Source organism: Orcinus orca, chromosome 6, assembly GCF_937001465.1.
Source record: "Orcinus orca chromosome 6, mOrcOrc1.1, whole genome shotgun sequence".
NCBI classification, from domain to species: domain Eukaryota; kingdom Metazoa; phylum Chordata; class Mammalia; order Artiodactyla; family Delphinidae; genus Orcinus; species Orcinus orca.
In genome coordinates this window covers 120,696,914-120,723,327 of record NC_064564.1, presented here as the reverse complement: position 1 = coordinate 120,723,327, position 26,414 = coordinate 120,696,914, and the positions used below count along the sequence as shown (strand labels likewise).

Genomic DNA, 26,414 nt, shown 5'->3' with positions numbered 1-26,414 from the left:
AAGGAATACTGCAAACAACTCTCTATACATTTGACAACATGGATGAAATGGATCAATTTCTCCAAAAACACAAACTACTACAACTCACCCAATACAAAATAGGTAAATAGTCCAATAACTATTGAGGAAAGTGATATTGTGATTTTAAAACTTCCCCTACAAAAGGACAGACACATTGGTCAATGAAATAGAATTGATGATCTATAAATACACCCTTACATTTATGATGAGTTGATTTTTTTAACAAGGGTGCCAAGCCAATTCAATGGGGAAAGGATAGTCTTTTCAACAAATGGTGCTGGGACAAGTGGATATCCACAGGCCAAAGAATGAAATTGGATCCCTACCTCACGCCATATACAAAAATTAAATCAAAATGGATCATAGACCTAAATATTACCAGCCAAAATGAGAAAACATAGGAGTAAATTTTCATGACTTTGATTAGGTAATGGACTCTTAGATACGACACCAAAAGTACAAAGTGAAAACAAAAACAGAAAAAAATGGACTTCATCAAAATAAAAATCTTTTTTACTTCAAATGATACCATCAAGAAAGTGAAATGATAACACACATAATGTGAGAAAATATTTGCAAATAATCTGAAATATCTGGTAAGGGTCTAGTGTCCATAATATATAAAAAAACCTTATAGGTCAATAATAAAATGACAAATAACCCAATTTTTAAATGGGCAAAGGATATGAATACATATTTCTCCAAAGAAGATATATAAATGGTGCAATAAGCATATAAAAGATGCTCTACATCATAAGTCATTAGGGAAATGCAAATCAAAGGTAAAATTAAATACCACTTCACTCTATGGTTGGTTGGTTAAAATTAAACTGTAATTTTACTAGGATGATTAAAATTAAAAAGATAGACAACAAGTGTTGGTGAGGATGTGGACAATTTGGAACACTTGTGCATTCCTGGTGGGGATGTAAAGTGTTGCAACCACTTTGGAAACCAGTTTGGCAGTTCTTCAAAAGGTTAAATATGGAGTTACCATATGACCCAGAAATTCCACTCCTAGGTGTACACCTAAGAGAAATGAAAACATATTCCACACAAAAATTTGTACACAAATGTTTATAGCAGGATTATTCATAATGTAAAGAAATGGAAACAACCCAAATGTCCATCAACCAATGAAATACAAACAAAAGATGGTATATCCACACAATGGAATCATCTTTGATAATAAAAGCAATGAAATACTGATACTTGCTACAACATGGATGGACCTTAGAAACACAAAATCCCACATATTGTATGAGTCCATTTGTATGAAATGCCTGGAATAGGCGAATACAAAGAGACAGAAATATATTAGTGGTTCCAGAGGCTGGGGATGGAGGAATGGGAAGTGACTACTAATGGGTACAGGGTTTCTTTTTTGGTTGATGAAAATCTTCAAAGATGAGTAATGGTAATGGTTGCACAGTCCTGTGCACATACAAAAAGCACTGAGCCATTCACCACTTTGTGAATTTCATGGTAGGTGAATAAAAATAAAAGTGAGATATGAAAAAATAAAAATAAAAGAAATCTCTAGGCCCAGATTATAGAATTCTACCAAACATTTAAAAAATAATTAACGCCACTTATGCACAATCTCTTCTAAAAAATAGAAGAGGAGTAATTACTTCTCAATTCATTTTATAAAGCTTGTGTTACCCTGAAAACAAAACCAGGGAAAGAAAGAAAGAAAGAAAGAGAGAAAGAGAGAAAGAGAGAAAGAGAGAAAGAGAGAAAGAGAGAAAGAGAGAAAGAGAGAAAGAAAGAAGGAAAGAAAGAAAGAAAGAAAGAAAGAAAGAAAGAAAGAAAGAAAGAAGGAAAGAAAGAAAGAAAGAAAGAAGGAAAGAAAGAAGGAAAGAAAGAAAGAAAGAAGGAAAGAAAGAAAGAAGGAAGGAAAGAAAGAAAGAAAGAAAGAAAGGAGAGAGAGGGAGGGAGGAAGGAAGGGAGGAAGCAGGGAGGGGAAGGGGAGGGAGGGAGGGGGGAGAGAGAGCATATGCACCTCAACCTAAACCTCACACTTTATACAAAAATTAACTCAAGATGGATCACAGACTTACATATAAAATAATAAAACTTCTAGAAAAAAACATAGGAGAAAATATTTAAGATTTAGGACTAGGCAAAGAGTTCTTAGATTTGATGCCAAAAGCCCAATCCACAAAAGGAACAACTGATAAACTGGACTTTATTAACATTAAAAACGCTGGTTCTTTCACAGACCAGGCGAGGAGTATGAAAAGACAAGCTACTGACTAGGAGAAAACATTTGCAAACCACACATCTGACAAAGAACTAGAATGTATCTAGAATATATAAAAACTCTACAGTGAAAGAACAATCCAGACCATGAGCAAAAGATATGAAGAGATATTTCACTGAAGAAGACCCACAAACGGCAAATACGTCTGAAAAGATGCTTAACATCATCAGCCATTAGGACGTGCACTGAGATACATCTCTACACACTGTCAGAATGGCTGAAGTTAAAAACACCAAATACCAGTGAGGATGCAGAAAAACTAGATTATTCATACACTGCAGGTGGGGATGCAAAAGAATACAGGCCTCTGGAAAAGCGTTAATTTCTTAAAGAACTAAATACGCAACTACTATACAACCCAGAAATTGCACCCTTGAGCATTTAACCCAGAGAAATGAAAACTTACATCTGCACAAAACCTGCCCACAAATGTGCAGAGCAACTTTATTCCTGATAACCCTGAACAGAGACAACACAGATGTCCGTTAACAGGTGAGTATTAAACACTGCAGTCCACCCACACCTGGAGCACCATTCAGCAACAGAAAGGAAGAAACTGCTGGCACACAGAATAATCCGGATGCAGCTCCAGAGTATTATGCAGAGTGAAAAATAGCCAATACCCGAAGGTCACATAGGGAACGGTTTCATCTGCATAACATTCTCGAAACAGCAAAATTATCAACGCGGCACAAAGATCAGTGGCTACCAGGCGCGAAGGCAGGAGAGAAGTGGGCGTGGCTATAAAAGAGCAGCACAGCATCTCTTGTGATGGAACGTCCTGTGCCTTGACTGTAGCAGTGTCACTGCCCTGGTTCCGGCAGCTAGTTCTGCAGGTTGTTACCGTTACAGGAAAAGGGCAAAGCATACAAGGGCTCTCTCTGCATTATTTCTTACAACTGCATTTGAACCTACAATTCATTAAAAAAAAAAAAGCCAATTCCCACATCTCCCTGCACTTACCTCCTCTTGCCCTCCTCCACTTCACAGGGAAACCCCCTGAACGAGATGACTATACTTGCCGTCCTCACTTCCATACCTCCTGCCTTTAACCTATACATTCCAAGGTTTTATCCCCACTGCCGAAACGCTCTTGTCTAGTTTACCAACAGCGCCTGCGACCTCTCAGCAACAGCTGATCTGGTCGGTCACTTTCTGGAAACTCTCTTTGCTCTGCTCCCAAGACGCAGCACACTTGCAGTGCTGTCCCTACTCCCCGCAAGTCCCCGCCTCGCTCTCTTTTGCTGGCTCCTTCTTTCCTACTTGATTTCTGAACGTTGGAATTCTCCTGACAGCCAAAGGTTCAGACAAGGCTCCATCTGTAGCCTTCTTTGCTTCTCCATCCACACATCCACACCCAAGCGATCTCATCCTCTCCCATAATTTTAAGCATCATCCATGACTTCAAACCCTCAGCCCTGCTGTCCCCCCTGAACCCCCTCTCATACACCCAACTGTACACTCAGCATCTCCACTTGGATGAAACAGTTGTCCAAGGCTTTCCAGGGCCAAAGCAGGGTTCTCAGTTTCCACCATGACGCTCCGCTAAAACAAAAATCCGCAGTTACCTTGCTCCCCCTTCTCCCCTTCTCAATACAAGGCACCACCTTTCCCAACGGCTCCAGTCACACTATCTTTGATTCTTCTTTCTTTCACATTAAACATCACATCCAACCAATGAGCAGGTTGTGTCTGCACTCACTTCAAAACGGAGCCTTTGCACCTACGTATCTGAACGCGCCTTCCTCGGATCTTTACGAAACTAGTGCAATGAACAGATGCAGAACCACATGTATGTAACCACAAGCCCACATTATTTACCTCCTACGGTTCCTCTTGTCAGCTACAAATTGGCGCTCGCCATTGTCACTTGCCAGCTGCCTCTACAAGGCGTAAATCATGTGCTGCTGCGGCTGCTGCCTTGCAACAGCCCCTGAAAAGCTGAACTGAGGCACTCTGGGCTCTGGGTGACACTGGCAGAACAGGTCTTCCGATAGATGGATATTTTCAGGAGACAATTTTATGAGCCCAGTTCTTGTATCTCCTCGTATCTAGACAAGCACTCAAATCCTTCACGGCGACGTCTGCTCCTCATGACTGGCAGTGACAGGCACGAGACGAGCAGAAACCTTCTACAAAAAATATGTGCTTGACTGCATGCACTCCCCCTTCACCCAGATCACATCTATACTGACCTTCCTCCCTGCCTCTGTGGAGCCGTTTCTCAGAGCGATCTGGGATGCTGTCTCCCGGGTTGCAGCCCTCATTTTGCCCCAAATAAAACTTAACGCGCAGCTCTCACGTTGTGCCTTTTTTTAAGTCGACACTGAACGTGGACATAGCCCGGGATGGAAATGGGGATCGGTCCTGTGACTGTTCTGACGACTCTGGGTAACAGAAAACTCTACAGCCACCTCAAGTATAAAACACAATTAAGGGTCCCGGCCCCGCTGACGTGCTTCACACTGAGAATATCTTCTCTCCTCAGCCGGCCTGCACAGCTGGCTGTTCTCAAAGGGAGAGGACGGTGTGGCCCCTCTCTGCTCCCGACGCCACACACTCTTCCTCCTTCCTGGGTCACTGACCTCAACGCTATCGAAGCCAGGCGGCACTGCTGTGTGCTCAGACCTCTCGGACCAGGCGGCACTGCTGTGTGTTCTTCCAGGACCCCATCTGACCACACTTTTCAAAACCCAGACAGACCACTTCTCCTCCAGGCTGAGGACCCACCCGCCCACTACCGCCAGTGTTTTACCAGTCGGTCTCTGGGTCTCTCTCAAGACCCCCCCTCATTCCCTCCAGCCAGGACTTAAAAGGGCCCTGGCTTCTCCCCAGACTGCAGATGTGCTCACCTGCCCCACCAGCCCCGCTGCGGCAGGCCTATGGCTCCAGCCCTTGAAGGCACGTCGCTCGGGCTCCATCAAGGAGCATATGTCTGAGGGGACCACGAACGTCCCTCTCACTGGGCGGGGGGAGTGGCAGGCTCGCCCTCCAAAGAATCCTCTTCCAAAGTCCTGTCTGATCTCCTGCAACCAACCCTGTTATCCCTCAGTGTGGAGGATGGATCCAACAGTTCTTGGCCAGCGGCTCTGGGCACCAGCCTCACGACCCACGCCCGTCACTGCGTCACCCGTCACTGCATCCCGGTGCCGCGCCGCCAGACTCTGCGGCACCGTGCCATCGTGTCTGCCCGTCTGGCTTCCAGACCCACCAGGCCTTGCTTTCCCAGCGCCCCCTGACCTGTCGCCCCTGCCCCTCGTCCGCCTTTGTTTTCTTCACAGCAGCTTGCCATTACCAGGCCCTTATTTACTGAAGGCCTCCTGCCACCACTGTGCCTGCAGCACCTGCACCCAGTGGGCCCCCTGGAAATATGTGTCGGGTGAGCCTCTGTGGCCCTTCCTGACCGGCACCTCCTGCCCCGAGGTCTGGCTCCTGCCCACCCCTCCCCTGGGGGCACAGGCCTACCAGGCTGAGTCACCTGGCCAAGCCCCACGGCACGAAGGGCTGTGGAGACCTGCTCACGCGGCGCCCCGCTCGGGCGCCCTGGCAGGGACGTGGCCCACTCCAGCTGTGCTGAGGGCTCGTCTTTGTGGAGGCTGCTCCTGGATCGGCTGTAGGGAGAGAACAGCCAAGCTCCTCGTCACCGCCCTTGTCTCCATTCCTCTTTTCCTCCATCAAACGAGACCGTCACCAGACGCAACTCCCGCTCCAAGGAGGGCTCTGGCTTAGTGGACCTCAGGCTGGCTCCTCCTGAACTCGCCCTCTGCCATCCGCCTGCTCAGCCAGCACTTACCAAGCGCCTGCTGGATTTCCAGCCCTGAGACCCACAGGGCTGGAGAGCAGAGGGCCCCAGGCTGTCCCTTTCCTCCTGCCCACCTTCAAGCCAGAAGCGTGTGGCTGCTCCGGGGGCTGGTGGCCCAAGCCCCACCCTCAGCGCACAAGTGACAGGTTCAAAGTGAAGTACCTCACACTCTAGGACACCCCCTCCACAGCCCCCGAGCACAACATACCCTCTGGCTACCAAAACACAGCAGTCCACCAACCAGACCTTCCAAACTTCCTGTTTCAAGTGCACCTTCTTTCTCTACTTCCACTAACTTAATTATTTTCATGCCCACAGCTCACAGGACTCTAGGGGGTAGAAGGCAGCTCTGTAGGAGTGAGGGGGTCATCATATAAAAAGAAGAGAGAGAGGTCTGCCCAGGAGTCGATGGCAGGTCCCCCAAGAAGAGCCGCAGGTGGAGGGGAGGCGGGAGTGAGATGGGTCACCAGGAAGCCCCCGAGGGCCTTACACCCAACTTCTGTCACAGGCACCAACCCCCAGACTGCCCTACACGGCTGGGACGGGCTCGCATCCTAACGACAGGGAACACTGGAGGAAAGAGAACCAGGTAGACTTAGTGGGAAGGAAACAAAGGTACACGACGCCCGTTCCCACCACCAGGACCCTGGCGCAGTCAGGGAAGCTTCCCTGCGCTCCGCCCTGCTCCTCCCCTGTTCACCAGGCAGCCACCTGCTGCCTCGGGCCGAGGGCCAGCTGGCTAGCTTCTCCGAGCCTCTCTCCCATCGTCTACGAGCTCACAGGGACAAAGCTCTTCACGCAGTGGGCCATCGTCAGCAGCGGCGGCAGGAGCACCTTCTCTGGAACTTTCTTTTCTGACCTCCACCACCTGGCCCTCAGCTTTACTCTCATAAGAAAAGCTGTCCCGGAGACTCCAGGACCCGGGTCAGTGGCCCCGAGGCGGAGCTGCCTGAAGGAGCCTGTGTTCCATCCTGTGGGGCGAGGAGGGAGCCTGGGGCTGAACAGAAGCTCCGCGTCAGCGGGGCCCCAGCAGCTTTAGGGCCAAGACAGAACTCACGTTGTAGAGGATGTCGGTCCAGCCCTCCATAGTGATGCACTGGAACACCGTCAGGACGGCGAACAGGATGTTGTCAAAGTTGGTGATGCCGAAGTTGGGTCCCGGCCAGTACTCCCGGCACTCAGTGTCACCCTCGCACAGCCGGGCTGGGGCCTCCTTGCCACAGGGGAAGTCGCCCACCGGCTCTGCGTCTGCGAGGAGACGAAGGGAGCAAAGCTGAGCTCAGAGGCACCGCGTTCTCCACCCCCTGCTGGGACTGTGGGCCCCAGAGACCTCATCACAGTGGGACAGGAATCAGGCACCGAGGGAAACTCTCCCTGCCGCTCCTGCACCTGCGCCGGCTCTGTCCCCGTGCCTACGGTCTGCCCCCCGCCACCCTCAGACCCACCCTCTCAGAAACTGCTGGTCGACCTCTCCTTCCCCACTAGAACTGCCCATCACTATGTAAACATGCTGAGGACTCATTCATCTTAAAACCAAAAACAACAGACTCCTAGCCTCCGACTCTCCCTACCAGCAACATCCTGATCCTCCCTCACAGCCTGACCTCCACCCAGACTCCCCCGACGGCAGATCTGTCTGTCACGCTGGAGCCAGAGCCAAGCAGGACTCAGCACTGCGGTCTCGGTGCTCATCAGGCAGGTCGACCCAACACAGGCCCAGAGCGTGGCCGGGCTTCAGGGCCCAGTCCTCACGGCACTGGCCCCAGCAAAGGGGACGAGCTCCTGCTGGCCTGCAGTCCAGCCAGCAGCGAGGGACCGCACAGAGAGACGTTAAAGAAATCGCAGAAAACCAGGGCTAATCTCTGGGATAAGGGGGCAAGCAGCACATGTTAATCCCTCCACTCCCAAAATCCTGACGAAAGGATAGAAAACACTATTTAAAAAAACAAATGTATGACCACACATGGAAAATCCCTCCTATCAACACAGGAGAAATTTTGAGGAATTGCTAGGATGGAAAGCAAATGCTCCCAGGCTTAGAAGGCAAAACTGAGGATCACACAAGTTTATTCCTTTCCCTCCAAATACCTTAACAAATGCTCATAAAGAAGACCAGGAAGCCATTGTCTGTCGAGGTGTAAATAATCACATTCTCTGTAAATAATGACAGTTTTCTTTCCTCCTTTCACATTCTTGACAGGGTGCTTTTTCTTGCCTCATGTTACTGGCCGCGACCACCAAGGCTACGTGGACCAGAAGTGACCATGTGTGTCTTTATCTTGTTCTTGACCTTAAAGGGAAAGCTCACAAAACTTATGACAAAGTATGATGTTTGCAGGGAATTTTAGGGAGTTTAAGAAAATTCCCCTTTATTTCCACTTTGATAAGAGGTTTTTTTAAATTATGAATGATTCAAACTTCAATAAAAACTTTTTCTGCATTTATTGAGATGATCACACAGGTTTTCTCCTTTAACGTGTTTGTAGCTCAAGACACAAACCTTGGACTTCCCTGGTGGCGCAGTGGTGAAGAATCTGCCTGCCAGTTCAGGGGACATGGGTTCGAGCCCTGGTCCGGGAAGATCCCACATGCCGTGGAGCAACTAAGCCCGTGCGCCACAGCTACTGAGCCTGCGCTCTAGAGCCTGTGAGCCACAACTACGGAGCCTGCATGCTGCAACTAATGAAGCCCGCACGCCTAGAGCCCGTGCTCCACAATAAGAGAAGCCACCTCAATGAGAAGCCCGCGCACCGCAACGAAGCGTAGCCCCTGCTCGCTGCAACTAGAGAAAGCCCGCATGCAGCAACAAAGACCCAATGCGGGCAAAAAAAAAAAAAAAAAAAAGACACAAACCTTAGTGTCACCCTTAACTCTTCCCTTTCTCTTACTCCACGTACAATTGCCCAGAAAACCCAGTTGGCTCAGCAGGCCTCAATGCAAAATAGACCCAGAACCTGACCCTTTCTAACTGCCAAACAGCCTGGCCCCAGCCACCATCTCTCCTGGGCTCAGAGTCCTCGCACGGCCTGAGCCCACTGCTTTACCACAGGTAAAGCTGAGCTGTCCAGAGTTCTCAGCTTATGGGATCTCACTTCCTGATCTTACATTAACTTCTGAAGGTCAGAAATGTCATCTCCAAAAAACGTTAAGGGGTTTGTGAAAAATAATCATTTTATTCAATATTATAGTTGTAGAAATGAAGTATATTTTCTTTAAGGAATAAAAAAAAAGAAAATGCCACTTAACGTCGTTGGTGCGTCAGTAACAGGCCAGCAGGAAAACATACTGATAAGCTTGTCTCTGATACCAGGAAAGCATTCTAGTCCAAGCTACGTTTTCACTAGATGTTTCTTTTCTGCTGCTTTTCATCCTATCAGAGGACTAGTACAGCCTTTAAGTCTTCGCCAACAGGAGCAGATTCAGTATCCGCCAATCTCCTCTCGCCCCCTCTGCACCCAGCGCTCCTCACGCCAGCCTTTCACACTTACTGCTCCTCGTAACTGGACCGTCTGGCAGGCGACCGCACAGGCCCCCCCTCACGGCACTCAGATGGCTGTCCAGTTGTCACCTTGGCAGAGAGGCCTCCCCAGGCCACGCTCTGTGAAGCAGGCCCCCAAATGACTCTACTGCAAGTACCTTTCTTGTTTCTCTCCTAGAAGTTACTACAATCTGACATTATTTTATGTGTTTGTGTTTATCTTGTCTGGGTCCACCTCCTTCGTCTGGCATCTGGAGGGCACCCCCACCCCCCGCCCGCCAGGGCCCAGAACACTGCATCTCTCCAGGATGAATGAGTCTGTGGTCCTCATCTGGGTCTGAGGAGCGCTGCTAGGCCTCACCTGTACTGTTGGGGAAACAGGCCTTGTGGAATTTGCCCATGTAGAACTCGAGGCCAATGATGGCAAACATGAGGATGGCGAAGAAGAGAAGCAGCCCGATCTGTAGGAGCGGAACCATGGCCTTCATGATGGACTTGAGCACCACCTGCAGACCTGGGGCCAGAGCAGGCAAAGCAGGCAGGTCAGAGAGCACAGTGGGCAGAGCGGGCAGTGGGCTGGGGCGTGGACAGAACAGCAAGAGCCTGGGCGGGCAGGGCTGAGCGTCCTGGGCAAGGTGTTGAGCAATGAGTATCCACGAGGCCAAAGGACAGAGCTGGGCCCTCAAAGCGGGGGCAGAGCAGGGAGTGGTGGGGAAGCAAGAAGTCTTGAGGGAAGGAGGACAGAGCAGGGAGTGCCTGCGTGGGGCAGAGCTGAGAGTCCTTGGGGAGGGGCACAAAGCACAGGGTCTCGGGGCAGGGGGGAGTGGACTGAGCACTGTCCCAGTTCAAGGGAGGAGCAGCGTGTGGCGGTGTCAGCATGAAGTTCTGGTGAGATCTTGAGTCTATGCAGGTCTCAGGGTGGAGCAACAGCAGAGAGTCCTGAGAGGAAAGATGAGGGAATCCTCGGAGCTGAGAGCAGGGGATCATGGGAGGGAAAAGCAGGGGATCCTGGGAACTAAGAGCAGGGGATGCTGGGAGGGAAGAGCAGGGGATCCTGACAGAGAAAAGCAAGGGATTCTGGGAGAGAAAAGCAAGAGATCCTGGGAACTAAGAGCGGGGGATCAAGGGAGGGAAGAACAGGGAATGCTGGGAACTAAGCAGGGGATGCTGGGAGAGAAGAACAGGAAATCCTGGGAATTAAGACCAGGAGATCCTTAGAGGGAAGAACAGGCGATCCTGGGAGGGAAAAGCAGGGGATCCTGGGAACTAGGAGCAGGGGATACTGGGAGGGAAGAGCAGGGGATCCTGGGAGGGACAAGCAAGGGATCCTGGGAGGGAAAAGCAGGGGATCCTGGGAACTAAGAGCAGGGGATACTGGGAGGGACAAGCAAGGGATCCTGGGAACTAAGAGCAGGGGTTCCTGACAGACCCACCCCTCGGGGAAAGTAAAGCAGGGGGCCTACTCCTAGGGAGTGTTTTACCACTGACCGTGGGGCATGAGTATGTCCAGACCAGAGGAACTGGGCAGAAGAGGCTGAACCCCACTGTCCCCACTTCCAGCTTCACCCCAGCTCCTGGGTACAGGCCTGAGCCTTTGCCTGGCAGAGTCTTAGGGCAGAACATGGAGCCAGCCAGCGGTCTTCCCTGAAGTGGGCTCAGGCGACACAGCCTCAGGGCCCTGCCACCCCGGCTCTGAGGGAAACCCAAACTTCCACTGGCTTGGAGGAACACGGGCACAGGCGGTGCCCGGCTCTCGAGGTAGCCTGGCCACCCCCTGCCCTCGCGTGGCCTCTTGAGCAGCCCAGCCCCGGAGCATGTCTTAACCAGGTCACAGGTCCCAACAGCCCTGCCCAGCCTGAGCCAAGACAGGTGGTCCTTTGCAGCCTCTGCATGTGTTCTCAGGCATCCTGCCCCACCACCTTGGTCGATCTCTCACCTGCCCTTTAACCACAGAAAAAGCAGCAAAGAGCTGGAAATACAGCAGAGTGTGTGAGGAGGATCAAAGCTTCCACGTAGGGAAGCCAAGTTACCCTCTGGGTTTTCACGGAGTTGGGAGAGACTGGAGAAGGGCCGCTCCTCCCTTCTTCGTGCCTGGTTCCCCGGGGTCAAGGGCAGCGAGCTCAGAGTCACCAAAGGGCCCACTGTTAGGGCCTAACTGGCCATGACAGGGGTTGGGAGAGAGGTCAGTGTCCAGGTAGGCTGGGCCTGATTGCTTTTGCCAGACTCACTTGGAATCCCAGACACCAGCTTCAGGGGCCTCAGCACACGCACAGCCCGCAGGGTTCGCAGGTCAAAGTCAGTGCCAGCTGTGGCGAGGATCCTGGCAGGAACAAAGACAAGGGGGAAGTGAGGGCTTCCGCATGGAGTTGAGAAGAGGGCACGCCCCTCCCACCACCCATGTCCTGTCTTCCAAGAGCAGTGACACCTTCGTGCCTGTGTCCCCCGCTGTCCAAGCACGGGGGTGGGGGTCGAGGGCGGCGTACTAGGCAGGGAAGGCCAGGAACTGAATTCAGACGTCCTCGCCAGCAATGTTAGGAATGGCTTTTACCAGCATAACCAACCCTCCAGGCATCACCCCGAGAGGACACTTGGTCTCTGGTCCCTGGCCAGGCCTTGAATCTGTCCTTGAATTGAGTCCAAGCCTGAACCATGTCCCCAAGCAACCCCAACTGCACTCCAAGCTGCCTCATGACAGGTGGTGATAGCAGGAGCGGGAGTAGAATGGAACTTGAGGGACTTCTGAACAGATGCCACATGACCTATTCCTCACTTTACCACAGGAGAACACAGGAACAAACAGTGGGGAAAGTGAATAGAGGGCTCAGAGGACTCCCTTAACATAAGAACATACCCCAACGTCTCCCATCTTAAAACAAAACAGAAAATTCCATATCTGCCTCCAACGCCAGCACATTTCTCTGCTCCCTTCACTCCAAAGCTCATTGAAAGTGTCAATCCTTGGTCTCCCCACTGCCTTACCTTTCTGCCTCTCTTTAGCTTTGTCCAACCATGTTCTCACCCGCACCATTCCACTGAAATGTTTTGTCAAGGCTTCTCACCAATTGCAATGGTTAAGTCTCCTTCTATAAATGGTTTCTTCTCTTGCCCATTGGTCAATTCTCTCATTTTCCTCTTAACATCCTGGGAGTCTCTTCTAGGTCTTCTTTGCAAGCTTTGCCTCCTCTACCAGACTGAAAAATTAGATGCCTCAAGGCTCACACCATATAGGATCTGCCCAACAGCTTTGAACACCGCGGTATGCTTATTACTCCCGATTTACACCTTTAACTCAAGTCTGGGACTTTGGGTCATATATCCATCCAACTGCCTTTTTTACCATTTCCACTTGGATAGCAAAAAAAGCATATCAAACATTAATAAAACTAAAGAATTCTTTTTACAACTTTAATGTAAATATTAAAACACGTACTTTTTTAAGTTCAGAGTTGTTACACGATGGTGACTAGAGAACTTTTTATTCTTTCTCTCAATCTTGCTCCTTCCCCAGTATTCCCCCCTCTCTGTGAACAGCACTAGTCAAGTGTTTCATAAGCCAAAACCAAGACTTCATACCTGACTCCTCTCTCTCTTACACTCCACATCCAATTCACTAACAATCCTGTTGGCTCTACCTTTAAAATGCACCCTGGATGCTTGGTGAAAAAGGATTGTGGTCCCCCTACTCTAAATACATAGCAGCAAGGAATAAAATTAGAGATGCAGCTGGGGTAAAAAATAAGATAAAATGGTCAGGGGAGAAGAAAAGAAGGGCAACGAGAAAATCTATACAAACCAAAATTCCATAGCATGTGAGAAAATCCAATACTAAGAGTGATATTCAACTACTAAAATCAACTATTGAAAGATTAATTTTGTTCAGATGAAATCAACAAATTATGAAACAAAAATAGGCAGAAACAGGTAGATATTCTAAAAACTAGCTAGAAGTTTTGGAAATAAACAAATAGTTATTAAAATATTATCAATAATAATAATCATACTCTAGGCTGGAGACATAGTTGGAGTGTATTAATGGTTTAGGAAATAGTACTAAGGAATCACTCACAGACATTGGAAAGACAAAGAAAAAAATGAAAGACAAATTAAGCGATATGGAGGTTAGATCATATATCTAACACACATCAAATGTAGGTTCCAGAAAAAGAGAATAGAGGGAACGTGGTGAAGAAGCAACATTTGAAAAGATAACAGATGAGAAATTTCCAGAATTAAAGATTTGCTTTCTCAAATTTAAAGTGCATTACAAGGTACCAATCACGTAAATAAAATACATCCAACTAGAAATGGTGTGAGGAACTGCAGAATATCAAGCATAAAAAGAAAGCATTAAAGGCTACGAAAGAGAAAAGATAAAATATCTAGGGGAAAAAAGAATAATTAAAAGGAGAGAAAACTTCACCTCAGCAAAAAAAAAAAATATGCTAGAAGACAATTAAGTAATACCTCCAAAAAGCAGCAGGAAAATAATTGACATCTTAGAACTTTATATCCAGCTAAACTGTCAATAAAGAGTGAGGGCAAAATAAACATTTTCAGAGATAAAATAAGTCATCACCCCAGATCTTCAGTAAAACATGGGAACTGAACCTAAAGGGAAAGCACAGTATACAAGAGCAATGGTAGGCACAGAAATTTTTTAAATAGTTAAATTTAATTAATCATTGATTTTTTAAACTATGATGTCCAATTTTTCATTATTTTCTACATGCAAAACTAACAACCTAGGCAATAATAAAAATATTTACAGAAGGGGCTGTTCCATGTGCAGTTGCATCAAATTATGTTATAGAGGCTAAATCACTCTTCGTTGTATTAGGTCAGAGGACGGCAAACATTTTCTGAAAAGGGCCATTAGTAAATATTTAGGCTTTGTGAGTCATAGAATCTCTGTCACAACCACTCAACTCCATCATTGTAGCATAAAAGCAGATAATATGTCAATGAATGGGCAAGGCTGTGTTCCAATAAAACTTTATTTATAAGCACAGGTTGCCAGACGGATGAGCTATAATTTTCTGTCCTCTGTGTCAGACAAATGTATAGTTATGCATATATATTTAAAATGTTAAGGATATCCAGTAAATGGATAGAAATACAGTCTATTTCAAAACCATCAGAGGTGAAAAAGGTATGTAGGGAACAGGTAATATAGAATATTTTGTCACACTACAAAAGTCAGGAAAAGACTCCCCCAAAACAAAGAAATAATATAAAGAGGAAAAACAAAATAAGATATTAGGCGTAAGTCCAAACACACAAGTAATAATAAGAAATATAAATGAATTTTCATTTCCTATTAAATCATACATGATTAGATTGGAGCTTTTGAAAGTCCAACTTTCAAAAAGTTGCCACCTACAAAAGTCATACCTGAAAAAAAATACAGAAATGTTGAAAATAAACAGATTTTTTAAAAGAATATACTAAGTAAATGCTACAGAAAAGGAAGTTGGTATATAATACTAAAGACAAAATATAATTTAAAGCAAAAAAACAATCCTAAGGCTAAAGAGAGATATAATGCATAATACTGAAAGCAAAATTACACCAAGGAATATGATCATCATTAATTTTTATGCACCCAAACCTCATAAATTCAAAACAGATAAAGAAAAAGAATGAGAACTCCTCCAACATAGTGGAAGGTCCTCACAAAGCTCTCATCAGAACCTGAAAGACTAAACACCAAAATTTAGTAAGGCTGAACAAAATCAAGACAGAATTAGCACCTTGATCCATCTTATTGTTCTAATCTTCTATATCTTTCATATATTACCTTTATCTACCTACCTATCTATCATCTATCTATCATATATAATCTATTTTCCTAACAAAATGTGTTCCTAACAAATAGAAAATATATACTTTTAGGAGTACATGGGAATAGCTTTGAAAATATCCTACATCACAAAAGAAGCCTCAGCAAATTTCAAAAACTTAGTAACATATATTATCGTACTTCTCCAATTAAATAAGAATACTACTATAAAACCACATTAAAAAAACTTGCATTACAGAAACCTTCAAAATGCACAACTAAATAACTCATTAATTAAAGACATTACCAAATATTTAGAACTCATCAACAACAAAAATACTACATATTATATGTGTGAGGTTCAGTCAAAGTGATGCCTTAGGGGAAATTTATAAACTTAACTGATTTTATTTTTTTAAAGATTAAAAATAAATAAACCAAGTATTGCTGTGTCTCAAGGATCTTAAAAAAGAATAGCAGGGTAAATTTAGAGAAAGTAGAAAAATGGAAATAATAAAGAGTAGACATGGTGAAAATAGAAAATAGAGAAATAATAGAAAGCTGAATCTTTGAAAGTTTAATCAAATGAACAAGCTTCTGGCAAGAATAATCAAGAAAAAGAGAGTGTACAATGCATACAAAAGATACATATACAAATAAACATAGTATATGCATGCATGCACACATGTACACTTACACATTTGTGTGTGCATACATGTGTACACACATGCACAGGAAAGTATAAAAATACAGGGAACACAACTACAGACAGGAGAGATTTTTAGAATCACAAGAGAATATTATTAACAATTTTATGCCAATAGATGCTAAAACTTTGAGGAAATGGATATATCCTCTTGAAAAGCAAGTTACCAAAAGTGACAGAAGTAGAAAACCTGAATAAACCATGAACAATTGTATTAGTTTTCTATTCTGTAAAAACCTACCACAAATTTAGTGACTTGAAATCGCACCCATTTATTAGCTCACTGTTCTGTGGGCACATCGTGGCTAAATTCTCTGCTGCAGGTCTTGGGAACAGCCAGCTGCATCCTCGTCTGGAAGCTAAACTAGGGAAAGTGATGCTTTCCAGCCCCTTCAGGTTGTCTGCAGAGTTCACTTCCTTGCAGTAGGAATGGAGTCCCTTTGCCTTGCTGTCAGCCGGGGACTTCTCTTAGCCCCTGGAGGCCACTCTCAGACCCTGGCCCCTCAACAGTCCCTCTCACACTTCTAAACTCTCTGACTATAGGAAGAGCCCAGTCCCTTTAAAGGGATCACCTGATGAGATCAGTCCCACCCAAATAATCTCCCTTTTGGTTAACTCAGAGTCAACTGATTCATAACCTAACCACAGGAGTGATATCTCATCATACCCACAGGATCTGCCTGCACTCAAGGGGATATGGCTGTACAGGTGGGCAGGCAGGGGACCAGAATCTTGGACCATTTGCAAGAATTAATTTGGATTCAGTTTTCCTCTGCCAGAATATCAGATCCAGACAATTTTACAAGTATGTTCTTACAAACATTCAGAGAACAGAAAATTCTGTGTTATACAAACTGTTTTAGAGAATAAAAATACAAGAAAAGCTCCCAACTCATTTTATGATGCTGGTATAATCTTGACATCAAGACTGGAACCATCCAATAAAGATGTTTAAAAAAAAAAAGACTGGAACCATAATTCAAAAAGATACATGCAGCCCAGTGTTCATAGCAGCACTATTTACGATAGCCAAGACATGAAGGCAACCATGGACAGATGAGTGGATAAAGAAGATGTGGTATATTTATACAATGGAATATTACTCAGCTATAAAAAAAGAATGAAATAATTCCATTTGCAGCAACATGGATGGACCTAGAGATAATCATACTAAGTGAAGTAAACCAGACAGAGAAATACAAATATCATATGATACTGCTTATATGTGGAATCTAAAAAAATGATACAAATGAACTTACATACAAAACGAAATAGACCCACAGACATAGAAAACAAACCTATGGTTACCAAAGGGGAAAGGTGGGGGAAGGATAAATTAGAAGTTTGAGATTAACATATACGCACTACTATATATAAAACAGATAGCCAACAAAGACCTACGGTTTAGCACAGGGAACTATACTCAGTATTTTGCAATAACCTATAAGGGAAAAGATTCTGATAAAAATAGATATATATGTATGTATAACTGAATCACTTTGCTGTACACCTGAAACTAACACAACATTGTAAATCAACTATACTTCAATTAAAAAAAATTTTTTAAAGACTGGAAAAGGGGGCTTCCCTGGTGGCGTAGTTGTTGAGAGTCCGCCTGCCGATGCGGGGGGACATGGGTTCGTGCCCCGGTCCGGGAGGATCCCACATGCCGCGGAGCCGCTGGGCCCATGAGCCATGGCCGCTGGGCCTGCGCGTCCGGAGCCTGTGCTCCGCAACGGGAGAGGTCACGGCAGTGAGAGGCCCGTGTACCACAAAAAAAAAAAAAAAAAAAAAGACTGGAAAAGGGCAAGAAAAATTTATACACATCTCAATTATGAACACAAATTTTAAATAAAATATTAGAGTAAATCGAATTCAAAGGTACATATGTTAAGAGTTTATAATGGCCAACTGAGTTGTCATAGGAACATAAGAATAATTCAATAGTAGAATAACTATTAATGTAATCCACCACATTGAAAATCAATATAAAAACCATATAATCATGTTAAAATTTTCAGAAAAATTATTTGATAAAATTTCAGTATCATTCATGATAAAGAGAATTAGGAACAGGAAATTCCTTAAAGTGACAATAGGTATCTACTAAAAACCATTAGGAGCATTTCTCTTTAAATTCAGGGATAACACAAATATACCATTTATATCATATGGAGGCCCTAGCCAAGGCAAAAAGACAAGAAAAAGAAAAAAAAAGTTTAGAAAGGAGGAAACAAACTGTCTTATTCACAGATAATGTGATTTCTACATAGAAAATCCAAAAGCATATACAGTACAGCAAAACTAGTAGAATTAGAAAGTTCAGCAAGGTTATGAAATACCAAACACATATACAAAAATAAATTGTTTTCATTTACTATTAGAAAATGCAAATTTTAAAAGCTCTTATTCTAATGGGTGTGGGACTCCTTCCTGGGGTAATGAAAACGTTCTAAAAGTAGTGGTGATGGTTGTACAACTCTATGACTACACTGAAAATCACTGAATTGTATACTTTAAAAGTATGAATTTTATAGTATGTGAATTACATCTCGATAAAGCTGACATAAAATATTGTTTATAATAGCAACAAAATCTATAAAGTATCTAGGAATAAGCTCAATCAAATAAGTGCAATATCTTGATAATAAAAGTCATAAAACATTCATAAAGAGCAAAGAGATAATAGAGATGAACCGTATTAATAGATGAGACAATTCAACATTTTTATATGTCCCTTTCCCCAAATTAGCCCACAAATTCAATGAAATTCCAATAAAAATCTCAACAGATCTTATATGTAGAAAATCCTAAATTTGTAGAAAATCCACCAAAAATTACCAGAACTAATGAATTCAGTAAAGTTTCAGGATATAAAGTCAACACAAAAAAATAGGTTGTATTCTATATACTTACAATGAACAACCAACAAAGGATATTTTTTAAAAATCCATTTATAATAGCATCAAAAAGAATAAGATACTTAAGAATAAAATTAAGGAGGTGACAGACTTGTACCCTGAAAACTACAAAACACTGGTGAAGGAAATTAAAGAACACTAAACAAACAGGAAGGCATCCCATGTTCATGGATTGGAAAACAATATTGTTAAGACGTCAATACCCAAAGCAATCTACAGATTCAATGCAATACCGACCAAAATTCCGAAGAGATTTTTTGCAGAAATAGCAAAACTCATCCTAGAATTCATATGGACTCTCAAGGGACTCTGGATAGTCAAAACGATAGAATAATAACCCAGAAATGAAGTCTTACATACACAGTCAATTGATTTTCAACAAGAACGCCAAGACCATTCAAAGAGGAAAAGACAGTCTTTTCACCAAATTGTGCTGGAAAAACTAGATGTTCACATGCAAAAATATTAAGTTGGACCCGTATCTTATGCAATATACAAAAAGCAACTCAAAATGGATCAAAGTTCTAAATGTAAGACCTTATACTACAATACTCAAAAGAAAATAAAAGAGAAAATCTTCATGACATTGAATTTGGCAATGATTTCTTGGAAATGACACCAAAAGCCTGAGCAATAAAAGAAAAAATACAAAAATTGGACTTCATCAAAATTTTACAAAACTTTTGTACATCAAAGGACACTATCAAGAGTGTGAAAAGACAAGCTACAGAATATGGGATAAAGTATTCACAAGCCATATATCTAATAAGGGATTAATATCCAGAATATATTAAGAACTCCTACAACTCAACAACAATAAAAACCCAATTTAAAAATAGGCAAAGGACTTGAATGTATATTTCTTCAAAAAAGATATACAAATGGCCATTAAGCACATGAAAAGGTGCTCAACATCACTAATTATTAGGGAAATGCAAATCAAAACTATAACAAGAGGGCTTCCCTGGTGGCGCAGTGGTTGAGAGTCCGCTTGCCGATGCAGGGGACACGGGTTCGTGCCCCGGTCTGGGAGGATCCCACGTGCCGCGGAGCGGCTGGGCCCGTGAGCCGTGGCCGCTGAGCCTGTGCGTCCGGAGCCTGTGCTCCGCAACGGGAGAGGCCACAGTGGTGAGAGGCCCGCGTACCACAAAAACAAAGCAACAACAACAACAAAAAACTATAATAAGATACCAATCACACCCATTAGGATGACTATTATTATTTAAAAAAAAAAAGGAAAATAACAGTGTTGGCAAGGATGTGAAGAAAGAAAAACCCTTGTGCATTGTTGATGGGAATGTAAAATGGTGCAGCTGCTGTGGAAAACAGTACAGTGATTCCTCAAAAAGTTGAACATAAAATTACCATATGATCCAGCAATTCCACTCTTGGGTATATATCCAGAAGAAATGAAACAAGGTCTCAAAGAGATTTATTTGTTACACCCAGGATCATAACAGCAGTATTCACAACAGCTAAAACAGAGAAGGAACACAAGTGTCCATCAGTGGATGAACGAAGAAGCAAATTAGGGTATATACAAACACTGGAATATTATTCAGCCTTAAAAAGGAAGGAAATTCTAATTCATAATGCAACTTAGAGGAACGCCGAAGACAGTACGCTAAACGAAATAGGCCAGTCACACAAAAAGGCACATACTGTAGGACTCTACTTTTATGAGATACTTAGAGTAGTCAAAATCGTAGAGACAGAAAGCAGAATGGTGGTTCTCAGGGTCTGAGGGGAGGGAGAGATGGGGGTTGTTGTTTAATGAGGACAGAGTTTCATATGTGAAAGATGAAAAGAGCTGTGGAGATGGACGGAGCTGATAGCTACCCAACATTATGAATGTATTTAATACCGCTGAACTGCACACTTAAAAGTGATTAAGATAGTCGATTTTATGTTATGTGTATTTTGCCACAATTTTTAAAGTTGGAAAATAAAAGTAGGCCTCAGTGCAGAAAGCAAACTTCAAAACTTTGGAAAAACAAAACAAAAAGACATGAGAACAGTTCCATGACTAGGAGTTAAGGAAGGGTTTCTGAAGAACACATAAAAATGGCAAACCATAAAGTGGTACACTGATAAATCTGACTACAATAAAATTGAAACTATACTACAAAAGCTATAGAGAAAGTGAAAAGAAAATGACACTTGCAATGCAAAAAGCTGACAGAACTGGTTTCCGGAATACATAAAGAATTCCTATACATTCAGATGAAAAGTACACATAACCTATATGAAAAATAAGCAAATTACAAAAGAGAAAAGATGTTCAAAACCACCGGCAATCAGGGAAATTCAAATTAAACTAACAAAGAGAGACCATTCCACATCCTGTTTAGCAAACAGTGTTACAGCTGGTGATGCCGAACAGCAGCTCTGCTGGTGGAAGAAAAAACTGTAGAATCGTTCCGGAGAGCGTTTGGCCACTTCTAGGAAATTTTTAAATGAACCTATGGACTAGACTGGCCTCCCAAACGTTTGCAGAAATGTACACAGGCATGTTAGTTGTGGCACTGTCTTTAATAGTGAAAGACAGGAATCACCTACTGCTCATCGCACAGAGAGAGAAAACATTAATGTGGTCCATGCATACAATGGAACATCACTGCAGTAAAATATGATGAGCACGTGAAATTAAATAAACTACACATATTAACATGGAAATGCTTAAAGCAATGTGAAGGGGTAAAAAGGCAAGCTGTGAAACAATTATGTATCTAGGTTTAAATGCATATACACACTCAAACAATTAAAACCATGCAAACAAGACTGCATATTATTTATCAATAGGGACATATTTAGTACAAGTTGGAAGCCCTCTCCCCAACACACACGCACTGGATAATGAACACAAATCAGGACAGTTGTTGCCACCAAAAGGTGAAAGAGAAGGACAGATAAAGAAAGGAGAATTTGGTTGAGGGATTGTAATCAGAAGACTTCAACTGTATCTAATGTTTTATTTCTCTAAGACAAATCTCCAAAGCTAAGAGCCCATTTACAGGGAGGTGTGAGGGAGGGGAACACACATTTTAAAACAACACACGGGCATGCTGCCCGCAAAAGACAGAAACAATCCGGACGGTGACGGGCACTGGAGAAGCTCCATGGCCACTCCCAGGAGGAGACAAATCACACAGAAAGAAAAGCCATCCCTCCCTCCGCCTATGGCTTCCTGTCTCCCAGGCATCATGACATTCACAGGGTTGTCACAACCCTGACATGTCAGTAAAATGACCTGAGAGGTCACGCCATTGGCAGACACGTGCGATACAGAAACTCGTTTTGCCATGGCATTGTTGTCACGGGCCTGTGGGACAGGAAAACAACTTTTTGTTTTTTAATGAAGAATACAAAAGTTTTCAGACCCAGGCAGGAATGTCTACAGTCGTAACAACCATAAAAACACAAGATTTACCCAACTGATGAAAGCAGCCCCACGGAGTAAATCACAACCTAACTACAGCCACTGGGGCTGGAGACCCTGTGTGAGAGGTCCTGCCACAACCTAACTACAGCCACTGGGGCTGGAGACCCTGTGAGTGAGAGGTCCTGCCACGACACCAGTGCTCAGGGAAGGGGCCGTCCTCATTCTGCCTGGGAAAGCTTTCCGAGGAGGCCACCCGGGAGCCACCAGGGAAGGAAATTCAGTTTCATTTGTTCTAAGATGACAGTTTCCTTAGTGGATCAGCAATATTAAACTCCTAGGAAGAATCAGAATTAAATACAGAAATGTTTATGAAAATCAAACCTTCTGTGATAACAGTACAGTGTTAGGATTAAAAGAATTTATCAGAACACATTAACACGCTGCGTTTAGCATCACATTAGCCCTGTGATTCTAATTTTTAAATGTAATGGAAGAATTGATTTAGACGTGTGATTTTTTTTTTTTTTTTTTTTTTTGCGGTACGCGGGCCTCTCACTGTTGTGGCCTCTCCCATTGCGGAGCACAGGCTCAGCAGCCATGGCTCATGGGCCCAGCCGCTCCGCGGCATGTGGGATCTTCCCGGACTGGGGCATGAACCCGTGTCCCCTGCATCAACCACTGCGCCACCAGGGAAGCCCTAGACGTGTGATTTTAAGTTGAAAACTTCATAAGTTTGTAAACAGTATTGCAACATTTAAGCAAATGTATGAATCACCATGTTTACACTCTAATTAGCTGGATATACAGAACTTAAGTACTTAGGAAAGTCCAGTTACAATAAATTTATAAATGAAATAGTAAATGTTTTACATTAAGCTTATGAAATGGAATAAAAACCCTACTTAGAGTCTCCTTTAAAGTGATTGTTAAAAATTGCAAAATGTATAAATATAATTTTTCATAAGCTGAATCTAAAAACAGTTAATATTTTTTCCAGTTTTATTGAGAAACAATTGACATACGTCACTATAAATGTTTACGGCATACAGCATGGTGGTTTGATTTACATATATTGTGAAATTATTACCGCAACAGGCTTAGTTAACATCCATTATCTCATGTAGATACAATGAAAAAAAAGAAAAACCATCTCCTCCTTGTGATGAGAACTCTTGGGATCTACTGTCTCCGCAGCTTTCCTGTAGATCATATCCAGTGTGAGCCACGGTCACCACGCCGCATATCACATCCCCAGGGCTTATGTATCTTGCAAATTGTACGTTTGTACCTTCTGACCATTTTCCTCCAGTTCCCCCTCCCCGACCCTCTATCCCCACTCTGGGAACCACAAACCTGACCTCCTTTCCTATGAGTTTGGTGGGTTGTGTTTCTTTTAGATTCCACATATAAGTACAGTATTTGTCTATCTCTGTCTGCCTCATTTCACTCAGCATAATGTCTTCAAGATCCAGCCATGTTGTCACAAACTGAATCTAAAATTTCTTTAAAGGAATTACATTTTTGGATTTGTCATGTTAATAAACTGAATGATGATTTTTAGAAATTAAAAATTTTCTATGCACAAAATCCACTCTCAAGAGTACCAACAAACCCACATGTATCATGAAGGATTTCCTTTTAAATCATAAATCTCATTTAATCTTATATCAAGAGTTCTGGCTAACATAACAGAATATGAATAAGACATAAGGGAAGGAATAGATAAAATAAGCATTTCTGGAAGATAATGATAAAACTCCCAGGAAATTGGTCGAGAGCAGAGTTTCTCAAAGCACCATCCCAGGACCAGCAGCGGGTGTGAACTCTGGGCCCCGCCCACCGGCCCTCGGAGGGTGGGCCCAGCACCAGGATTGAGGGAAGCCCTGCAGGTGATTCTGACACCCACTCAAGTTGTGCGGGCCGCTGGTCAGGAACATTGCCTTGAACCCCTTCCTGCAGGTTTGCAAGTCTCACCCTCCCCCCCCGACTTCCACAGAGGACAGAAAGCAGAGAAAAGTACAGCACAAGAGCAATTATAGAAAAACAACAACCTTTAGATATTGTCATCACAGTGCTGAGAAATCGGGGCTGGAAAAAAAACAAAACTTGGCTGCAAGCTCACCATCAATCAGCAAACAGAGACCAGCGCAAGTCGCCTCAGAGTGGCCTGCAGGGGCCAAGCCCAGGAGCACGACGAGAGCGCAAATTCCCCAAAGCCGAAGTGGGACCAAACGTGGCCAGTCGGAAATCTGATGAAACAAAACTGCTCAACCACAATGGCCTCACACACAAACCACTGAGGAATAACTTTAAAATGTGAGTGACCGGGACTTCCCTGGTGGCTCAGTGGTTAAGAATCCACCTGCCAATGCAGGGGACACGGGTTCGAGCCCTGGTCCAGGAAGATCCCACAGGAAGATCCCGTGGAGCAACTAAGCCCGTGCGCCACAACTACTGAGCCTGCACTCTAGAGCCCGCGAGCCACAACTACTGAGCCTGCATGCCGCAACTACTGAAGCCCGCACGCCTAGAGCCCGTGCTCTGCAACAAGAGAAGCCACCGCGATGAGAAGCCGAGTAGCCCCCGCCCAAAGCCTGCGAACCGCAACGAAGAGTAGCTCCCGCTCGCCGCGCCTAGAGAAAGCCCGCGCGCAGCAACAAAGACCCAACGCAGCCAAAAATAAATAAATAATTAACTAACTAATCTTTAAAAAAAATGTGAGTGACCTACACCAAGAAAACTACAAGACTTTATTTACCTAGAGGGGAGCGTCGAACACATGGTAAGATACATGCTACTCCTGGATGGGCAGAAAAACATGGATTTTTAAAACCTGATTCTCCACAAATTGACTTAGAGATTCTCAATAATTGAAACAACCTCCCAAAAGGAATTCTTTGGACTACAGCAACATGATTTCAGAGTCACCTGGAAAACTAAATAGGCAAAAAAATTAAAGAAATATTCAGAAAAGAAGAGCAAAGAGAGAAGGTTTTGTTTCATGAGATACTGAAATGCCACTTTGAGCTCAGCAGCTAGACCACAGGCCAGATGGGTTCAAATCAAAGCAGAAGCAGCACATGTCACACACAAAAGCACTTAAATATGTGACAAAGGAAGCATAACCAAGTGACAGGAGAGTGAAGAACTTTTTAATATGATTTATTGTCGTCCAACTTCTAGGCATCTCTCCCAAGGAAATAATCAGAGGTGTGGCACAGGTGTATGTGTGTATTTTGGTCTTTTCTATAAAAGCAAAATTGGAGATAACTTAAATGCTCAACAATAAGGGGGTGACTGGGGTCAGTCCACACGGCAGAAGAACCATGTCTTCAGCACATGCTCAGTCGTGGAGGATGCTCAGACACCAGGCCCCTGTGTGCAGGGTGCCCGCTGGGGACCCCTCGCATGGCATCGTGGGCAACCCTGCCCAGCTGACGAGGCAGCCTGCTCCTACGCCCCTGGTGTATGATACCAACTGTGTATTTTAAAAACTTACACATAGAAAAGGCTCGGAAGGAAGTAGCTCAAAATATTAATAGTGGTTATCTCAGGACGGTGGGATTGTGGGCCATTGTTTTTACTCTTTCCAATATGAGCATTTTAAAGTGAGAAAATCAAAATATTTTATTTATACAGAAAAGGAAAACGTGTACCCTCCATTGACATTTTTAAAAATAATAAAATAACTTGGAGGTACTTTAATTAAAGATGTTATATTAACAACAATAACAAAAGGGTAATTATAGCATACATCCTACTACTTCCTAGACCTAAGACTTCGGTGACTACTATTCCCAAAGTCTTAGGCTCTAGGAAATCCTGGAAAGCGAGGCAGGAGGTCAGCCTTGCAGGGAGGGCAGGGCTGGCTTAGGGCTGGGGGCCTTCCTTCTCAGCCCACACCCAGCAAGGCTCCTGGTAGGAAGTACGTGCTCAATAAATGTTAGTGAAGAAGCCCTGACGTTTCCAAAACTAAACGGCAAACAATCCACACAAATAACTCATAAAAGTAAACACAATTCAGTAACGTGCAAACACATCCAAACCATCAGTCACCGA

General features: G+C 44.0%; 1 protein-coding gene and 1 long non-coding RNA gene across 4 annotated transcripts in view; one reads left to right on the top strand and one right to left on the bottom strand.

Annotated features, from left to right (window-relative positions):
• LOC125964748 (uncharacterized) overlaps nt 1-26,414 on the top strand; it is a 237,139-nt gene that overhangs the window by 36,690 nt on the left and 174,035 nt on the right. The window lies entirely within an intron of this gene.
• The window catches only part of CACNA1B (calcium voltage-gated channel subunit alpha1 B), a 194,171-nt gene that overhangs the window by 143,554 nt on the left and 24,203 nt on the right, over nt 1-26,414 (bottom strand). For all 3 annotated transcript variants that reach the window (XM_049711160.1, XM_049711158.1, XM_049711159.1), the window contains 3 exons: nt 11,796-11,887; nt 9,929-10,081; nt 7,147-7,337 (listed from right to left, as the gene is read on the bottom strand). In XM_049711160.1, the coding sequence (XP_049567117.1) occupies nt 7,147-7,337; nt 9,929-10,081; nt 11,796-11,887 (436 nt within the window). The remainder of the gene's footprint in view (nt 1-7,146; nt 7,338-9,928; nt 10,082-11,795; nt 11,888-26,414) is intronic.